At 38.1% G+C, this 19,821-nt stretch overlaps 1 protein-coding gene across 6 annotated transcripts in view; it reads left to right on the top strand.

The window, feature by feature from the left end:
- The window catches only part of ERC2 (ELKS/RAB6-interacting/CAST family member 2), a 1,118,394-nt gene that overhangs the window by 855,505 nt on the left and 243,068 nt on the right, over nt 1–19,821 (top strand). For all 6 annotated transcript variants that reach the window (XR_008629737.1, XR_008629734.1, XR_008629735.1 and 3 more), the window contains one exon: nt 9,015–9,162. Coding sequence is in view for 1 of the 6 variants with exons in the window: in XM_055134481.1 (XP_054990456.1) it covers nt 9,015–9,162 (148 nt within the window). In the remaining 5 variants the exon portion in view is untranslated. The remainder of the gene's footprint in view (nt 1–9,014; nt 9,163–19,821) is intronic.

The raw sequence follows: 19,821 nt of genomic DNA, 5'->3' as shown, positions 1-19,821 counted from the left end.
CATCACTTTCTAATTGACTTCTCAGCATGCCCAACACAACATAAAATTAGCATTTGATAATCAAATCCTTGAGTATGGATTTTGATCAAGGAATGAAAAATGTGACTAGACAAAGGTTTAGTAGGCAAAATGCTGAGGATTCCTCTGGATCACAAATTTTTCCGTGGCTTTTGTTTTTGTTGTCTTTTTATGCATACGTTGTCAATTTTTTTTAATGACATTGATCATAGAGATATTAACTATTGAGGGGGGGGATGAAAAAATGTAGTACTTTTTGGAATGGCCACGAGATGGCAGACGTAAAAACGGAAATCCCAAAGAAGCTAAGCCCTTTTACATGAGCAATTGCAACTTGGAGGATGTTTTCAAAGCCTTCAATTTCCCAGAGGAAGACTCCTCTGGGATAGTCTTAATTGTGGTTCGGTTCTGTGGCAGACAAAAACAAAGGAGGAGAACAGCTTTGTGTTGAAGGAAGTATGCTTAGCTCTTGTACTCTCAGGTATGATGTCTGCTGCTGATTGCAAGTCTGCTTTTTTATTGTTCCATTTCCCCCAGCACACACAGAAATCCTACCCTGTTTCCATTCTCCACTTGGAGAAGCGCAATTGCTGCTTTTCTTTCTATGAAAGGGACCCTCTCAAAAGATCAGCTTCCAGCAGATTCTATGTATTATATCTCTTTCTACAAAGATCTCTAAAGAATCTTAATTCGATTTTCTTCAATTGTTGCGCTAACAAAATTCTGGAATGTGCCCCCTTCTACACATACCACCCCTAACAGCAATGACAGGACAGTCTGTTTTGTTTTTCATTATAATTTAGCCTATGGGAATATTTGATTTCATGTAAACATAAACAAAGAGAGGTTTGATTTAACACAAAAATTTCAAATTAAGAAGGGAAATATTTAGTTCAAGATACAGGAGGGCAATTTGCTGCTCTGTGGGAAGACTTACTAACAAATCTTACTGGCTTTAAATATATAGTAGAGTAAAAATCAAAATATGCTTATTTTGGAAAACTTACATTCATACATACATGCACACACGCAAAATCTCACTTAACAATATGTAAATAATTAATCAGATACCACGTTAGTGAGGGTGGTATAAGTCTTGAATTAAATGACTTGGCATTTATTTATTTCCAAGCAAAGAGTTAATGTAATAAGAAAAGACTTTTGACAGTAACTGATGATCCGTGGACAATGAGTGCATGCTGGGCAAAACTCTGGACCACAGTGAAGACCAGATGTATGTGATTTTCGTACTATCTATCATCAATAACCCTTCCAGAGAACTGGTTGGATATATTTCACTTCAACATATACCATACCTTGTCATAGTTAAACAGTAACAGAAAGGTGTTACCACTGGGAAGGAATAAGAGGGATGAATGAGCATCATTGAACATTAAATCCTAAACCTAGGTGTGCTAGTGGGTCAAGGAGTCCCTTCCTATCACTTGCGCTCCCTGTATTCTAAATTTGCTAATTGTTGTTGCTCTTGCTGTTGTTGTTGTTGTTGTTGTTGTTGTCGTTGTTCAGTTGATCTCAGAGCTCACTCAAGGTTCTGCACTTAGGGATCATTCCGGGTAGGCTTGGGGAACCACATGAGATGCCAAGGAACAAACCCAGGTCATCCAGGTACAGAGAAAAGCACCTTACCCACTGACTGTTGCTCTAATCCAAAGTTTTCAATTTTTTAAGTTTTGGATTTTCTTTTTCAATAAAGAACATTTTAGTTTGGGTTGTTTGACTTTGATTAGATCTTTGCAATTGACCTTGCCTTTTAAAAGGGCATATTTCAGAACCCATTTCTATTTTACATATGGCATAAAAGGATACCTTTAGCACTTCTGTGTGGACTTTTCTCTAAGTTTTGGTGGAATTATATTGCACAATTTAGTTATTGCTTAAGTTGGACCTGGGTTGATTGTGACAGAACTCTTCTATGATGAATGGATTGATCTCTACATTCAAGCTTTGTTTTCTCTGAGTTTGTTTGCAAAGTATCATCCCATGAAAGTCAAATATATGACATAACAGGAACCAGTTTTAGAGGGATATCTTAGAGATCAAATAAGAGACCCATTGGCAAGTTTAGAGGTATTTACTACGAAGGAGAGAGTTGTAAAAACTAATGCAGTGTTTTTTAATCTTTCCATTTATAGTTACCTATGTTCTGAAATAATGATTGTTAATAATGCCAGCCATCGAACAGAATAAATATGTAGTAAATAAGTAAATATTCATTATCTACATTGTTACATTATAATTTTTCTTTTTCTTTTTTTATTGCTATTTAAATCTTAACAATACCTCAAAGGAAACTTACTATTAGACTTTTTAGTTAATTCAGGAGGAAGTCTCAGTTTTAGAGATATTAAACAAATATCTATTTTTACTCTGATTACTCTGATGACACAAATAAAATTGCTGAGATTCAAACCCAGATATATTAGTTCCAAAAGTACAAACAAAATATCAATACATTCCCATATTAAGGCCTTGCATAATATTTTATTTGTGGGAGCATATTTTTAAAAAATCTTAATTTTTTCTCATATGTTTCCCCAAGCACCACCAGGAGTGATTTCTTTTTTTTTTTTTTTTTTGAAGTAACAGACTTTATTTAGAAGGTCTTAGGGAAGGAGGAAGGGATAAGTGGAAAAGGAAAACCAGTAGGAGTAACGCGCTCAAGAAAGAACACGGGCTCCTCCAAAGATGGACAGAGCTCTACACACATCCTAGCACTGGACACGAAAGCATGAAAGTACACATCTCAAGGGGGGAGATGCGGGCGACACATGTGCTCGGCCACCTGGCACAAGCAGCACATAGGCTCAGGCAGCATATGCGCCCACCAGGAGTGATTTCTGATTGTAGAGCCAGGAATTGTAAGGCCTGCAAACAAACAACAAAAATACACCACAACAAAAAAACATAATAGGCTAAGTCAATCAAAAAAACAGGTCTCATATTTTTCAAGTTTTAAAAATCAATGAAAGAATTAATTATTACGTTTCAGATTCGTTTTGTTAGTAATGTCTCACACATATTCTCTGCAGCACCAGACTAGCTTTCTTTTTTTCAGCTTTCTCCCTTTATATTAATTCTCCAGAGATATGGGAGTCAAGAGATAATCTAGAAAGGGTCTTGTTCTTCTCTGGTCTTGGACTTTTTTCCAGGGGGAAGCCATTTGACCTCATACTCACCAACACTCCTTCAGAGCAGGACACCAAGTGGTCCTGACTTTTATCATCTCAATGTCCTGATGTCGATGGCATTGATGCCATCAGGCTTGCTGATTTTTTTGCAATGCAAAAATGACCATGGTGGACCAGCTGCCTCCCTTTGTTGTAATCGGAGTGAATAGTGGGGTTGAAACTGATGCACAGAGAAAAGAACTTTCAAGAGATTCAGTTGCCCTTGAGTTAGGAAATTCCAAGCTCATGCTATTAGGTTTCAAAGACAGAATTCTCAGTAATTGAAGCAAACTATTTCTTGAGGTCAGTTTTAGGTGGGCGACAGAGAACCAGCCGCATTAAGGAGTCTGGGTTGCCAAATCCGGCCTTTACAAATCTGGTATGTTCTTTGTCTCGCTAAAACTTGTGGTTGTTCAAATATCTCTTGCTCCAATTCAGACCAGTGGCTTCACTTTCATTGTGGACCTTTATGCATTTAACAGAGGACATTGTTTGGTGGCTACTATTGGTATTAATTGATCTTAGAATCCCTTTCCTTCCCAAGATATCCATCAAGAATACAACTTTTAAGATGTAGGCAAATGAGCATCTATCTCCAGGGTTGATCCCAGCAAACCTCCATTTACCCTCACCCTGGGGGTGAGAGAGAGTCTGTTTTGAGCAGGATCTTTCCTCACGTCTGTCTGAAGTCACCTCCTACTGAACTTATGGTTGAAGATCCAGGGTCATGGGGGAAAGAAAACAGTAATTAACTGGGAAAAGTTGATTGAGCGGAATTTCTTTCCCCCACAGTATGATTAGAACATGACTGCGGGCTGAGCACCATACATAATGTAGGTTCTCTCTTGTATGTCATTATCCAAACATTTCTTAATGGAATGAATTTTTAAGCATCTGCTTTTGTAATTGAATGTGTTCCCAAAGATGGGTCAGCTAACTAAAACAAGTGACCATGAGTGGGGGAAAATGGATTCATGCTTCTCCTCATCCCCCCACCCAAGTCTAATTTATAACATTTCCTAATTGGCCTGCCTCATTTACAACTTCTAAAATTAATTTGAAACCCTTTCTCAGAGCTCATGTCATCATTAATAGTGTGACAGCAACAGGGAGTGAAACAGAAATGTTTATAAAGCTCCCTTTTAAATGGACTGTGATAAGTGACGTAGAGATGTATTACTATCAGAGGGTTCCGAAGCTCTCTTTGTGAAGGTTAGCCACAGGCAACACTCAAAAGGAGGCATTTATCTTAGTGGGAGATGCCCTCCGTCCTCTTTTGTTTTATTTCATGGATGATTTTTTTTCTTCATGGTGGCTAAAACCATTTTTTGTGTGTTTTATTAGCTGTATCTTGACTACCTCCTACAAACTGAATGACAGTTTGGGGTTATTAAATGTGTTCTTACGCATATTTTTATCCATTGTTAACCCTGACTAAATGCATGCAAGGGCACAGAATTCCCCCCTCTTTTACTTCATTGTTGCCCATATTTGTTAAAGAAATTATTCCCCTTGACGTTTGTTTAGGCTGTACTTTGATAAAATGCTGTCTATGGCTCACTTTCTTAGTTTGGCATTCAGCAGACTCATATAGATTTATTTCTCTTTACATTATCTTATCTTTCTTTCAAGCATATTTGGGCTTCCTTTTCATATTTTAAGCTACATTTGGGGGCATAGACAGATCACCTTACTAATTGTATGCTGGACCATTGTGGTGTTCAAAAGATAATTTTGTAAGACTTTGGCATATACTTAACCCCACTAACATCTAAAGATGAGTGTATATGTTCTTTCTGTGTTCTGTGAACAAGTAGAAAGGACAGATTAAGCACTGAAAGTGATCTTAAGCATATTAAAAACTTCCTTCAGTTTGATAAACAGTATATTTTCTGAAGCAAGGTAATTTGGATCTAGAATGACATCAAAGTAGAAGGTAGTACATTTGCTGGGGATAGCAGCAACAAAATAATAATGAGAATTTTTCTTTGTATTTCTGATTTGTAATTAAGTGTGTTATCCTTGGTACATTTTTTAAAATTTTTACTTTTTTAAAGAATATGTGTTAGATTTGCCAGTAATGTTCTTCCATCTCTGAAAGCCTGGATCAAAATCTCCCATTTGAGGAACACAGGCAGAAACATTTATATTTAACTTCCTAATTTATTCCAGTATACTCCATTTTCTTTAAACAGACCTTCATGTATTTGTCATTGTTTAAATTGCATTGTTTAAATTTCTACATCAGCAGATTGGTTAATGGGAATTTTTTAAGTGTATAATATGATGTAGAAATAGCAACTGAAGTTCATCTTTACAAAAATACATGTTTGTGCCTCTCAACCTAAAAATAAAATAGAAAAGAAACTGACTTAATGTAGGAAAAATAAAAAAAAGACAAAAACATGCAGAATTAGACTAGGGATTTAAATGATTACTTAAATAATGTGTAAGCCTGATAAAGAGGAATTTTTAAAACATTTTATAAAGCTTATTGCTTAGATTATATATGGATTATAATGGCTTAACAGTTTTCTCAGCAACTCTGTACAAACAGGTAATGGTCAGATAAAGTTTACCACATACAACCATCTTTACAAATATCTTATGATGTGAGAAATTTCAACCAACTTATTTTTTAGTGAAGAAAAATAGTCTTATTTAAAGAAATTTGGATAAATGTGAAGGGAGAGAGGAGAGAGAATCATACTCAAGAGATAACACGAGCTTCTTCTCCATGGGGTAAAAATCCCCAATCAACTTATTTAGGAGAAAGTATGGTTGGTGTGGTCAATATCTCAACAAGGGTTTCAAAATATACATAATCCTTTTAAGATTAATTGTATGTATCAATTCTATAATGATAAAATATCATAATTTATAAAACAACCAAGACATTGTGATGAGGAAAAAATTGTGATGAACAAGAATATCCATGTTAATGACTTATTTTAAAATATACATATACTTTTATAAAAATAATTTTGAATGTATTTTGATGTTATTATTGCATTTTTGTTAATTCCCCTTTCTTCAATCTCAAGAGCATACAATAGATGAATATATGTGTAAGCAGCGGGTTTCATTGGAAAAGAACCCTCAAGACCGCTCATTATAAGAATGTTTTTGAAAGACTTTGAGGAAAAAAATAATAAATGTTTTGCTCCTAAAGTGTGCAGAAATATGAGATTTATGGAAAGATGTTTCTCAACAAACATGTTTTCACATATCAGTACTTTTTTTAATCAGCATTTTTAATGACTGAATACAACTATAAAGAATGAGTATTAAGGGTTTACTATCAATATTCCATTTTTCTGATACTGATCTTTTAGGCTTGTTATTTTAAAAAAGTACAATGGATAAGGTACTTGTCTTGCATGTAGCCAGTAGCACTGTCATTCCGTTGTTCATCAATTTTGCTCTAGTGGACACCCGTAACATCTCCTTTGTGAGACTTGTGGTTACTGTGTTTTGGTATATCGAATACACCACAGGTAGCTTGTCAGCCTCTGCCATGCAAGTGAAATACTCTCGGTAGCTTGCCAGGCTCTTCGAGAGGGATGGAAGAATCGAACCCAGGCCGACCGTGTGCAAGACAAACGCCTACCCACTGTGCTATCGCTAGCCTACTCAAGTTCAATCCTCAGCATCACACATAGCCTGCTGATCCCCTCTAGGAGTGATTTCTAAGTGCAGAGCCAAGAGTAAACTGGTGAACATCACTGGATGTAGCCCCCAGTCAAAAACAAAAGACTTCACTTAGACATTCATTTCAAATTTCTGGCAGTTTGGCTCAAATATTGTAATCCCCTTACGTATATTGTAGTTAAGTCTGAGAAGTTAGCAAATGGGCACTCCCTGATCTGAAGCCTGGACAGCCCCTGAAGGTTGACTTCCTATATTTATATGCACTAGCAGTGAACAGCCAGCATGTCTATTGTCTCAAGATGTTATTTAGGGAGAGACAGGCTCTGTGGAGCTGAATATTATTGCTGCAGTTGGTTGTTAAGGCTGCACTGGTTTTCTTCGAAAATTGGAGATATTTCCTGACATTGTGCTGCTCACATGTTTGACTGAGACTCATACAGAAGCTCCTACTGCCTGGCATTAACAGGGTCCAGAAAAGTCCATACAAATCACTGTCATAAAAAGGAAGAAATTCCAAGATCCAAATAATGACCATCCTGTCAAAACATCTGGAGTGGGTCTGGGGACTGGGAAAGGATGTGAAAGAAAGACAAAACAGAATCATAACCAGCTTTCAGGCCTGGGACTTGTGTATAAAGATGAGATCCAATATGGGGGCTTTCCTGATGCTGAGAAGTTCTTCTACAATATCTAGAGTGACCTAAGGTTGTTTAAGTGAACCAAGTAATTGCAACAAGACTTCCTTTGTGGAAAGACTAAACGGAGGGTACCAGGAAAGTCATGTCCTTCTCAAAAATTGTTCCCCAAAACTTAAGGTTAAACTTTGCAACAGATGTGATCATAAAACTGGACTTTAACAATGAGATGGGAGGAAACAATTCTAATAGCTTTCTGAGAAAGCACTGATTAGAAATTAAGTAGGAGACAAGCAATGTAATTTTTTTAATGAGAGAAAAAGTTGTATAGTGTTGTCCTCAAAGTTAAAATGTAAAGTTAAATTATTTCTTGAACAAACATTGTTGATATCCATGATCTGCCCACTGGGTTGCCTTTCTGAGCAGAGTACTTGTGGATGAGACCTTAAGATGAGATGCTGCACGAGGTAATGGCCTTAGTGCACAAAAAAATGACAGAGATGCTGATGATGCAAGAAAAAGTAGAAAATTTTCAAGGACTATAAAACGGTGGTGGTATATAATATGGTGAAGTTTGACTGCTTTGGGAGTAGAGGGAGAACAAGATGCCTTCAGAGAGGTGGTCAGGTCCAGTTGGAATAGTGAGTATTAGGCATCAGTAAAGACTCTTGAGTTGGTATATAACTGGTGACATAGAGATTTTTATCACACCAGAATGCAGAAAACTTGTCCTATAATTTTTTTTTAAAAAGTACTTTGGTCTCTGTACTATAGAGATGAGGTAGTGAGTTATGTAAGAAGATGCTGATAATTTGGAAAAGTTTGGCAACAACACTTTCATGTAAGTGGATGTGTTTTTGAAGAGACAGACATTGAGGTTAATTGTTAGTGAATATGGGTGAAGACAGAAGGAAAGGAATGAAGGGTGAATTCTAGACTTGGTACTCATAGTGCCCAGTGGATGTTGGTAAAATTAAAGCAAAAAAGAAGAATGTGGAATATTACTAATCACACTAAAAGTGGAAAATTAGCTCTAATATTACTGCCTGGCTACAAAAGAAAACCTTGCATGAAGAAATAATGCTTCATATTGAAATATTTTCATTTTTGTTGGGTTACCTGGGAATATCTACACTCTCATTTATAACTGGATGGATGAATAAATGTGTTTGTGGGTACATGAATGGATCACTAGATGGATAAATATATGGATAAATGAAAATGTATTAGAATTGAATGCTCAGATTTACTTCTTCCATTTCTAGTATTTACTTCTCCCATGTCTAGTATGTAACTATTTCCAGAAGCCACTGAAAGATGCTCCTTTCAGAGAACAATAGTGTGTGAGTCATAGGAATTCTAACCCGAACACCCCACCTACTCTGAGAGTCATGGAGGTAGTTTGTCATAAATATTAGGCAGAATTCTTTACAATTGGAAATCTCTGTGGATCATCCCAACTATGAAATGTAATTTATTTTCAGTCTATAAAAATTGTCACAACAACTTTTTTTTTCACCAGACAGGAAGCTCTACTTGCGGCAATCAGTGAAAAAGATGCAAACATTGCCTTGTTGGAATTGTCTGCCTCCAAAAAGAAAAAGACACAGGATGAAGTCATGGCCCTCAAGCGGGAAAAAGATCGTCTAGTGCATCAGTTAAAACAGCAGGTGGGGTCTCCTGCATGAAAGGTGTGTTATGCTGGGTTTGGGGCCTTAGATGCTTTCTCTGGGTTTAGCTAGTCCTCATTTTTCCATGTCCATTCTGCGTGCTCTAGCAGCTGAAGCCAGGTAGGAGTGGAATGGCCCCTGTTTCCACCAAAACACCATTTTACTGCTTTTCTTTGTCTATGTGCATGTGCCTTGGCTTATGTAATTTGCAGCCAGTGCTATTTTCCTTTCTTTTGTATTAGCATCATTTCCCCCCAAAATAGCTCTCAGCTCTCTTCCTTCCAGTGAACTTCGTGTGACTGTTGAATAAATTCTAGTACTATGAATTAGATTCTGAGCACTTTCTTTCCTGGTGGAGCTGTTACCTTTTGTCTTGCTCACTTTCTCCTCTTGCCCACCCCCCCAGATGTCTCCCTTCATCCAGTTCTTTAGATTTCTTTCTCTCAATGTGTCCTACCTGGTTCTTCAGCTGTTTCTTCCAGGAACTTTAGAGCAAGGAGCATCTCCTAGCTCCTAGCACTGCAGGACTATTCTTGACCTTTCCAGCCATTATTAATCAAATATTTTTATCAGCTTTATATTCTCTTGTCTTGTTTTTTATTCCTTTCTACATTGCTGTATTTATTCTCCAATGAAAGGATGGAGGAACTTACTACTGATTTGTGAAGAAACTTCTTTGCTTCCTGGAGGGTTTTCTGGAGTTTGCTTGAATGCATATAATTGCATCTAAAGCAGATTGCAAATCATCCCTAAAAACTACAGAGGTTGCTTCTCCTCCTTCCATAACTTGGGGACTGTTGGAAGCAATAGTTCAATTAATTCAGATTCTAGCTTTTCATGAACCCCCGTTTAGAAGGCTTCAAGCTCAGTGGTCTCATATGATGTCTCCCATATCTGAGCTAGGTCCACATATGACTTTGAAATTCTTTACATGCTCCACTGTACCTTTTGACATGTGTCTGCATTGATTTCAATCCCTAAAATTAACTCTCATGCTAGGGTAAAGCATAGCAAAAAGGGAAAACTCCCTCCCCTTATACTCTATAACTGGGGACTCCCTTTTATTCTTCACAAAGGAAAAGGCATTCTTAAACCCTAAACCAGAGTCTATTTCTCATTGGGCCTCCTTGGAGAGAGGGAGAGAAAGAGAGAGAGCAAGAGAGAAATGAGAGAGGGAACAAGAGAATGAAAGAAAGTGAGAGAAAGACAAAGAAAGACAGAGAAAGAAAGAGAGAGAGAAACTTCTGCCATGCCTGGGTGCGCTCTCCTGCAAAGGGAAGGTTCCAGCCACTGCCAAGCATTGGGGTCATTCCACAGAGTGGCATGCCTTGCTCACGCTGGCTCTGGGGCTCAGGGACCGCTTAAGTCTGACCTCTTTGGGGCTGTGCATTCTTGGGTTTTTCTCCCCCATTTGACTACAGAAAGCCAAATCAAGCCTCCTCTGCTTTCTCCTACTTCCTCCCCTTGTGCCCTGCATCCTCCCCTCCTACACCTAACCATTGTAGCTTTCTCCCACAGGTTTATAGACCTAGGAAACAACCCTTGAGCTCGAATATACCATGCACATGCGATGCTGGCTACAGCCCAGATATTACGGCCAAGTACTACGGGTCCAGCTACGATGCATACATGATCCAAAGGCCTCAGGTCAGTCAGCTGCTAAGGAGACACTCTCCCCTTCTATGGGGGGTTGCGTGTGCAGAAGAACTTTAGCCTGTCTTGACCTCCACCTCTTTAGATGATTTCCAGTACTTGGAAACCATCAAGTTTGGGACCATCGATGATAGTATTATGTCTTGATTTATCATATAATTTTATTTACTGCATATTTTCCAATGATTCCAGACCTGGTGCTCACCGCATGGGGTCAGCTTTTCTTAAATAACGTGGCATTTCTGCCCAGCAAAGGCTGCCACCCAAGGCCTTTCTCTGGATGCTATTTTTCTTTCTGTCTTAGATACTTTGCCCCCTATATCTCCCTCTATTTTCCCCAGTAAGGAATTTTTTCAGGCTGCTTTTTTCCCCCCCTCAGCATCATGAAAATGCACTCTTGGATTCCAGGAAGGTTTGAGTGTAGCCCTTCAATTTGCTCCTGGGAAACTGCACAAAGCCCTCATTATTCATGACAGGCCTGGTTTTGGGTATCATGGGGCACATTTGGGAAACCCCAGCCATGCAGAGTTAGGCTCCTGCCTGGGCTAAAGCAAGGTCTGAAGGGCTGTTGTGGAAAAAGAGGCTATGAAGGAGGAGGAGGATGGGCTCCACAGTGATTTAGGTTTGAAATCCTCCCCACACCCTACTGGCCACAGATTACAAAAATACACATGAGTTTATGTATCTTTGTTGCAAAAAAATAAAAATTCTAAGGAGAATGGTTAATTTGCTTATAAAAATCACCCCTTTTGTTTACTACGTGATTGTTTACTCTGTGACAGAATGAGTATCCATGTTCATCAATGATTCTGTCTCATATTTGCACAGCCACACTATGGCTAGATGCCAGAATTACCCACCCCTTTTGTTTAGGGGCCATACATGAGATTTGGGCATATAGAATAAGGAACTCTTGGAATGCAATTTATATGTGCTAAAGCTTCCAATCTTTGCACGTGTCTAGCCAGAACCCACACATAGTCCATGTTCAGGAGGGAAGTCAGCCCACTAGGGAAAATTACAAAAGGTGTGAGTTTCCCTTATGTTTGTAAACCTTGAATGAGTTGGCAAAAATCTACTTACAAATAATCTTCAGCCATTCACAAGGCATGAATACTGACTGGAGGTTTTTAGGCTTAAGCCATTTGATCACATTAATAGCTAGTAATACTTTGGGACTCTTACCTTGTGCCACAGAGCCTGGCAAGCTATCCGTGGCGTGTTTGTCATGCCCAAAACAGTTACAAGAAATCTCACAATGGAGACATTACTGGTGCCCACTCGAGCAATTCGATGAACAATGGGACAACAGTGCAACAGTGTGACCTTGTGCCAGGCACTAGTTTAAGGGCATTTCATGCATTAATTCATCAACTTCTGGTAAAATTGAAGGACTTATACTCTTAAGAAACCAGAGACCCTGAGGTTTGATGCTTCAGAGCTGTGCACACCATGCTACCTGGAGTCCCTTTGCCACAAAACTATAAGTGAATCTTGCTCATGTCGTATATAGTTTTACTTCTTAGAATGTATCTTCTTTAGCACTTGTTAGCTGAGTGGTAGAAGGTAAACGATTATAGTTCCAGGCACTTCAATTTCCTTATCTGTAAATTGGGCTAATAATATAAAAGGTGAGGTGCAGTGAAGTATAAAATATATAAGGTCCTTTTAACGTATCTGATACATAAATACAACTAAAGATAGATAGATGCTACTGTTCTTACTACTATTGCTGTACTATTACTGCTATTGTTGCTGCTGATACTATAAGTGTTACTGCTATGAATGGATTCTTTCATCTTCAACCTTCAGACGTAAATTTTTTATTTCATTGTACCTGTTTATCTAATACTTGGGAGTCACAGGTCATTGAAAATACTCTTGAACTAGTGGAGAAATGGTAGACAAATACTAATGCCTTCTGGCTGCCTTCTGAAGTTCTTGGAATGCAGTGAGCTTTCATCTATCTCCCTATCTCCCTATAGCCCTATCTCCAGCTCCAAGCCCATACTGAAGTTCACAATACATATTAAATTTTTGAATCGGGTAGGTATCAATTGAAGAAGATACCCCTCATAGGTTAAGTTCCATAATTCAATTACCACCACTTTGTGACCAATCAAAAAGGTCAGGAGCTATTATCAGGCAATAAGGATGGTGGAATGAGAAAGTCATGGGTTTGGGTGTACATATTCCCCATGTCCTGCAAGGATACCAAGGCCATCTGGCTAATGAGAGGCTTCATTTTGAGGTCTTCTAATCTCATGTGGAATGGCTCTTCAGTGTTCATGTCATTCCTAATGACTAATAAGAATTAGTCATCAATAATCCCTGATAATAATGGCACATTACCAAGCACAGAGTTGGAAACCAATGAGTGCTTGGAGAATGAGCACTATGAGTCCCAGGTGCTAAGTTATGTGCAAAGCACTATAGGTATACGTAAGTTTACAGCCATCACTTCACCTTTCTTAACCAATCAATATTTTTATACCTACTAAGTGTCAGGATTGATCTCTGGTTATTAGTAGTCACTCACAGATATTTTAATCTATTGCTATGAGGAAAGCATCATCCCATAGTAGAGTTGATTTAATCATGGCTCTGAAAAGAAGCCAGATGACTTGATCACCATAGAACCTTTTACTGGCAGTATAGAGTTGCACCAGTGTGCTATAAGAGTGCTGACGCTTTGCTTATAGCCAAATGCTGCCTTCCTAAAGCAACACTGTGAGTCATGGCTTAACCCTACACCTCCCAGATAGCTTCAGAGAAACTCAGTTCCAGTTGGCTAGCCTGCACCTCCAAAGCTTCCTAGAAACATGAAGATGTGAGAGTTGGTTAGTTTGGTGATACCCAAGTGCCACAGAGTAACATTCAACTCAGCAACTGTTTTATTATTATTATTATTATTATTATTATTATTATTATTATTATTATTTTATTGAATCACCATGTGGAAAGTTACAAAGCTTTCAGGTTTAAGTCTCAGTTATACAATGCTCAAACACCCATCCCTTCACCAGTGCACATATTCCACCACCAAGAATCACAGTATACCTCCCCCCCTTCCCACCCTGCCTGTGTAACTGATAAATTTCACTTTACTTAGATTATATTCAATATTTAAACAAAAAACTCACTATTATTGTTTGGAGATTTTTCCCCCAAAGTTGGAGCTTCAGCAACTGTTTTGAATGCCCTTTCATGTTAGAATTTTAAACATCCTGGGAGTAAATCCATAATCAATTAAGATGAAGATCCCTTCCTCATAGAGCTTACTTTTAACAGAGATGAGCAGGAGGAGAGAAGCAATAACTCATGAACATAATAAATAAATAAATTATGGCTAAAAAACATAGACCAAGGAGGGCAAGAACCAAGAGACCAGTTAGAGTGGTAATGGGTAGAGAAGACTGCGTTAGAACTCTTGTACAGGATCTGCTAAGAATAGTCTGTTCTGGACATAGTCTCTGTTTAGAAAGAAGAATGTACTTACCTTGCAACCTCAAGACAAAAAGGACTCCCTAAAATATTGCTTAGTGATTCAGTTTATGGCTATCTAACTGAACCTACTTTTCAAGTTCCAGTCTTTAAGGTGTCCTATTGCTTAAATTGCATTTTTTTTTAAAAATTACAACTTCCAAGTGATGCCATGATAACTAATGCCAGAATTTTTTTGTCACAGCTGATGAGATTTTTCAAGTTAAGTAAGAACAGGCCCTTTGACAAAAATGCCTTCCTTAACCTCCTGGGTGTCTGAACAACATTCCTATAAGCCCAGATCTTTCTCTATGATAAGTTAGGAAGGTGAACAATAGTACCTGCTACCATGCAATTGATTTACTTAGGGTGATGCTTTCTTTGTCTTCTAGAAATCCAGCCAGCCTCAGGACAGGCTCAAGATTCTAACCTCCTTGAACAGATAAATATTTTTAAAAGATGAATTTCAGGCTATACTCAAGACCTTCCAGTCATCATTGTTGGTTTCCCCAGCTGTTGGTATAAGACACATTAAAAGCCATAAAAGCCATGTGTTTGGGGCCATGTCCATGTAATTCTAATAGCCAGAAACATGTCACCCACTTTTCATCACCAGACTGAAAACTATTTATCCAAATAGTTTCAGTCCAACAATACTTTTTCACAGAAGCTTTTTGGAGCTTTCTCAGTTTAGTAAAATCACCAATTTGACACTTCCGTAACATGTACACATCACTGATTTCATTATAACAAATACAGTTTTGCTTTTATTTTTTAAATATTTTGAATAGTAAGTCTCTGTTCTACTACTTTATGAGTTCCATAAAGACTGAGAATGAGGCTTCATGAGATTTGGGTTTTGTTTTTGTTTTTTGAGGGGGGACATATCTGGCCATGTTCAGGGATTTTTCCTGGATCTGCACTCAGGAACTACTCCTTGCAATGCTTGAGGGACAATATGAGATGCTGAGGATCAAATCCAGGTCAGCTACATGCAAGGCAAGCACCTTACCTGCTGTATTATGCCTCTTGCCCTAAGCTCTTATGACTTATTTCGCTAATTGTTTATCTGCAGGCCTTGTACAATCACTACATCATAAAAGGCATTTGGCAAGTGTTTGTAAAACACATAAATGGATGAATGCGTGACTGAATTGTCAGTGTATCTTAATTTTAAAAAGAAAGATCATCAATTAATCATGAATTTAAAATAGACTTGCTCTCATAATACTTATCCAAGGTATCCCAGGGAGGTACCAACAGCCTAGAGGAGTTGATAGAAAAGATGAGACCTGTTCACAAAATGATGACCACATAATTGTCCTATGTTCTTTACTGCCAAGTTGGAAGACATTTTATAGAGATACTTTGCCCTTGAATAATGTACTAGATTAGCCACTTTGAATCTTTGTTTCCAATCATTTTGCCATATTGTATTTCAAACCCCTCCAATTTAAGGAGTTCTTTCTCTCCCCTGTCCCCAAATGCCACTGAGTTTTAGATGTGGCAGAGGTTACTTATTAGTATAAATGGAGTCCTTCCACTTTAGTTCTGAAAACTTCTGAGTGTCTCATAAATCAACTTACCTAAAAAAAAAACTAAAATCCTGTTAAACACCTGTCAGGAACACTAGAGAAGGTGATATGAAGTGAGTCCATAAACCCTAACTATGCTTCACAACAAAAGAATCTTTATGACACTCTTTGGGTGTTGACATTTGGGTTGGTTCAAGGCTGAGAATGATATAAAGGCAAGAGAGGAATACAAATTAAATTTCTGCTAATGTTGCATAAAAAAGACAAAGGATTAATTATAGTTTGTGGTATGCATGTAAGTTCCATATCATTTCTTCACAGACACACACCTCTGATGCTTTTTGCTCTGTCTTTTATATTTTTAATGTGGCTTCCAGATTTTGTAAAGTTGCAAATAATTTCTTTCTGTTGGAAGTGGGTTAAGTTTTTTTTCTTTTTTTTTTGATGTTTTGCTCTTCTCTCAACAGACTAATTCTTAAAAATAGTATGAAAAATTGCCATCTTTTCCTCTTTTGGCCTTGGATCCAATCTTCCCAAATCTTCCTTCTAGCATTGAAGAAAGGACTGACATCAAAATAATTAATTCTGAAATCATTCGATTTTCCTACTGCTAAAGAGTTTTTGAAGAAAGCTTAAAACTAAATCTTACCCCCTAAGCCTTATTCCCAAATGTTCCCCTCTGTGCTGAAGTAGTGATATGTACATCCTGATGAAAATGCCTTTTTAAATGAGGGCCAGACACTATTGTTTAGTTAAAATTAGAACCAGCTTATTTCTCAGAACTGGTTAGAATACTTTTATGATCAGAGATAAATTGTGTTTCATTTTCTTTTCTCTTTTCTACCATTCTGGGCATTATATTTGGCTACCAAGAAAAACATTAATCAAGGAGGAAACTAAAGGTGTTAAAAATGAAGAGACTGGTGTACTAATCCTGTGTCCTTGACCTCAAAATTTGTGAGGGAAAAATGAAGCCTATACCCACACCAACATTCTAGAGAAAAATCCAGGACTGCACCTTGTAATTTATTTAGGTATAGTCTTATAGTCTCTACCTTCCCAATGTTGTCCAGAAGATGATGAGACTATTTCCAAGAATTGGCCAAATAAGTGTAGTCAAGAACAGGAGAAGCCAAAGGTGCCCTACAAAGTGTTTATAGGAGCAGATTCTGAGGACAGAAAAACTTAGTCAAAATTGCCTGTCATCAGAGGTGAAACCATTCTGCCAGTAAAAGTAGGTAGCACCTGAGTGGGAGGAACAACCAGGGGTTTCTTTTCCCCTTCACTTGAGGCCAAAGTCGTACACTTCCATTGCATCCTATGCAGATGACTTTTAATTACTCTTTATGGTTCAGAAGGTGAACACAATTAGGCAGTGGTGAAGGAACTCTAGTAGGGTTCCCATAGCATCCTGTTGTGGTTGGATGGGCTCCAGAAAAGCTTGATTTGGTCCCAGCATTATAATGCATCACAGACTTGCCCCAGATCGAATAGCTAAATTGCAAATGCATTGGTTTTAACTGTAGACTCACTTTGGGTTAATCTGCTCAGGTCCCAGTGGTAGAATCTTAGCCACATCTCTATTTATCACTCTATTCAGGGAAAACTGACCTCCCTTCTATTTTCTAGAGAACCTCTTTAAAACGCACACATACACGAAGGTCCCTTCTCAGCAAGATGAAGTTAAGGCATTCTCTTGGAGATAAAACCTGAGCTGCTTGGTGTTCCTGAAAACCCGACCAGCTTGGTGTGTCTTGTAGTCTTTAAGCAATTGAAGAAAACACTCATCTGTTCTTATCCTGGAGCTGTTAATCTGGTAGTGAGAACCTCAACCCTAATGCTGAGGAAGTCTCTTCAGTTTTCAGTTGCAGTGCAACGTTTGTATCTTTCTCTGTGATTCGTGTTTCTCAAATTTTACCAGAAGTCTGTTTTTTCGCAGCATCAAGCTGACTCTGTTGTGGCACTTTCTGAAACATTAGAGTGGAAACATATTTTAAAAACATCTCTCGTTCCCATCTTTCAACATTCCTAGAGCCCCATATCCCCATTGGAGGAATATCCTGGATATTCTTCAGTTATTCAAGAAAATAGAAACTTTTCTCTTGAAACTTGGATTGTTATCATCTTTATTATCTGCAGAAGAAATATTAGCTCGTGAAACAGATAAGACAAATTGCTTTATTTGTTTGGTAGGAGGGGTACAGAGGAAACCGAACCTAAAATGTCTTTGGTCATTACCAAAATTCTAAAATCTTTGGAGAGGACAGGGAGTGTTTCCTGTAAAGTGGAAAACCCTGTGAATTGTGTATTGTCAATCCAATTAGATATCTTTTTTACAAGTATCCATAATACTTGAAGTTTTTGAGAATTCTAGTGTAAGTTTGGCTAATTTTAGAAAAACTTTTCTAAATTTTTTAATTAAGAATCCCCCTTGAAAGAAAAGAATCCATGTCATGACATTGCACTATATTGAAAAATATACAAATGGGCAAGATGACTCTGGCTTCTAAGTTTCAGAGTGATTTTCCTGCTTCTCTTTAGTAACTGAAGCATCCTATAGTATCTAGTAGTTGAAAGAGTACATCAGAATTACAGGCTGAGCAGAAAGTGACCAAAACAGAATAGTGCACAAATGCCAAGAGGATTTTTCTCTCTTTCTTTGTCTCTCTCCCTCTCTTATTCAAAATTCACATCTGTGCTCTATTTTTAAACATTTATTCTCTAAGTGATAACGCATGTTTTACCAAGCCTCTTATTGGATTAGACATGTTTGAAATCCCCTCAACTTTAACCTGTTCGTTACTGCCTCTGCGAACATTTGAATTCATTGCCAAAACAGAGAGTGCCTATGGAAAAAAGGCCAGAAATATTTGTCATCAGCAAGTGCGCTTTGGAAAGGGTCTGCAGCTGCCCTCTAAGTTTAGGAGGACTAGGTAGGTCTTAGACTGTCACTGCTTCCAGAGAACTCAAGGGTGCATCCTTCTTGCTCTTCATGATAATTCTATTGCTCTCATTTTGGGGTGGAAAGAACTAACAATGTTTGAACTCTTACTTTCGAGCAGCACTGGATTAGGGATTTTTAAAAATGTTCTTCTCTTTCTTTTTCTCTCTCTTTCTCTCTCTCTCACACACACATATCTCCATTTCTTTCAATAAAAACTATTTTACTTCACTAAAATTCTTATCTAAAGAAACAAAAGGATCTCATTTAACTTCACAAAGCAACTTTGATAACCTGTTTTACTGAATCCAATGCAGAGCCTAAAATAAGGAGAAGAAAAGAAAATGAATGTTCATGAATGGGCATAGATGGCCTAGTTTGTGAGGCCATCCATTCCAAAACTCTTTATTGCCCTTCCCAGCAGATGCCCACAATTTGGTACCGTATTTTATGCCATTTAGGTTCTGTCCCCCCTGAGCTCTGGGGCTGAAAAGAAGCATAAAAAGAAGGCTTTATTCTGTGACCCTGACCACCAGTCCAGCTCCTCCTGCTGCCCTGGCTCTCTCCCTCCCTGACCTGAGGTCACATGTGCAGGCTGGAGAAGGCTACTTATCTCTTCCTGCATCACCAGACATCACCTGCTGCCACAGGGAGAAGGGACTGTGGACTTGATCAAGTGGGCTGCGTGCGGTTTCTGTTTTCCCACAAGAAATATGGGTCCTCACCTCTGGTTGCCTTTGTTTCATTCTCTTCATTCTCAAGAGAGCTGCTCCAAGGTCTTTTCCCCTTCAGTTTTCCCTTTCCTCTTTCATACAAAAACAGGCTTCTCCTGGTCCCTCGCTCTCCCTCCTTTCCTTCCTCTCATCATATAATTAAAAGTCCTTTCAGGCTGTCTTCACCTTATCATTTCAAATGAATTGAAAAAAGATCCGACTTCCTGCCCTGTGTCTTCCTGATGCCGAATTCCTAAATGAAAGAAAAGTTCTTTCCCTCCCTTTTAGCTTCATACTGACCCTTGAACAACTGTGTTAAAAACAATCTCATTTT

This window comes from Sorex araneus, chromosome 4 (assembly GCF_027595985.1).
Source record: "Sorex araneus isolate mSorAra2 chromosome 4, mSorAra2.pri, whole genome shotgun sequence".
NCBI classification, from domain to species: Eukaryota; Metazoa; Chordata; class Mammalia; order Eulipotyphla; family Soricidae; genus Sorex; species Sorex araneus.
Note: the sequence above shows the minus strand (reverse complement) of the source record. Positions and strands in the feature narration are given on the sequence as shown.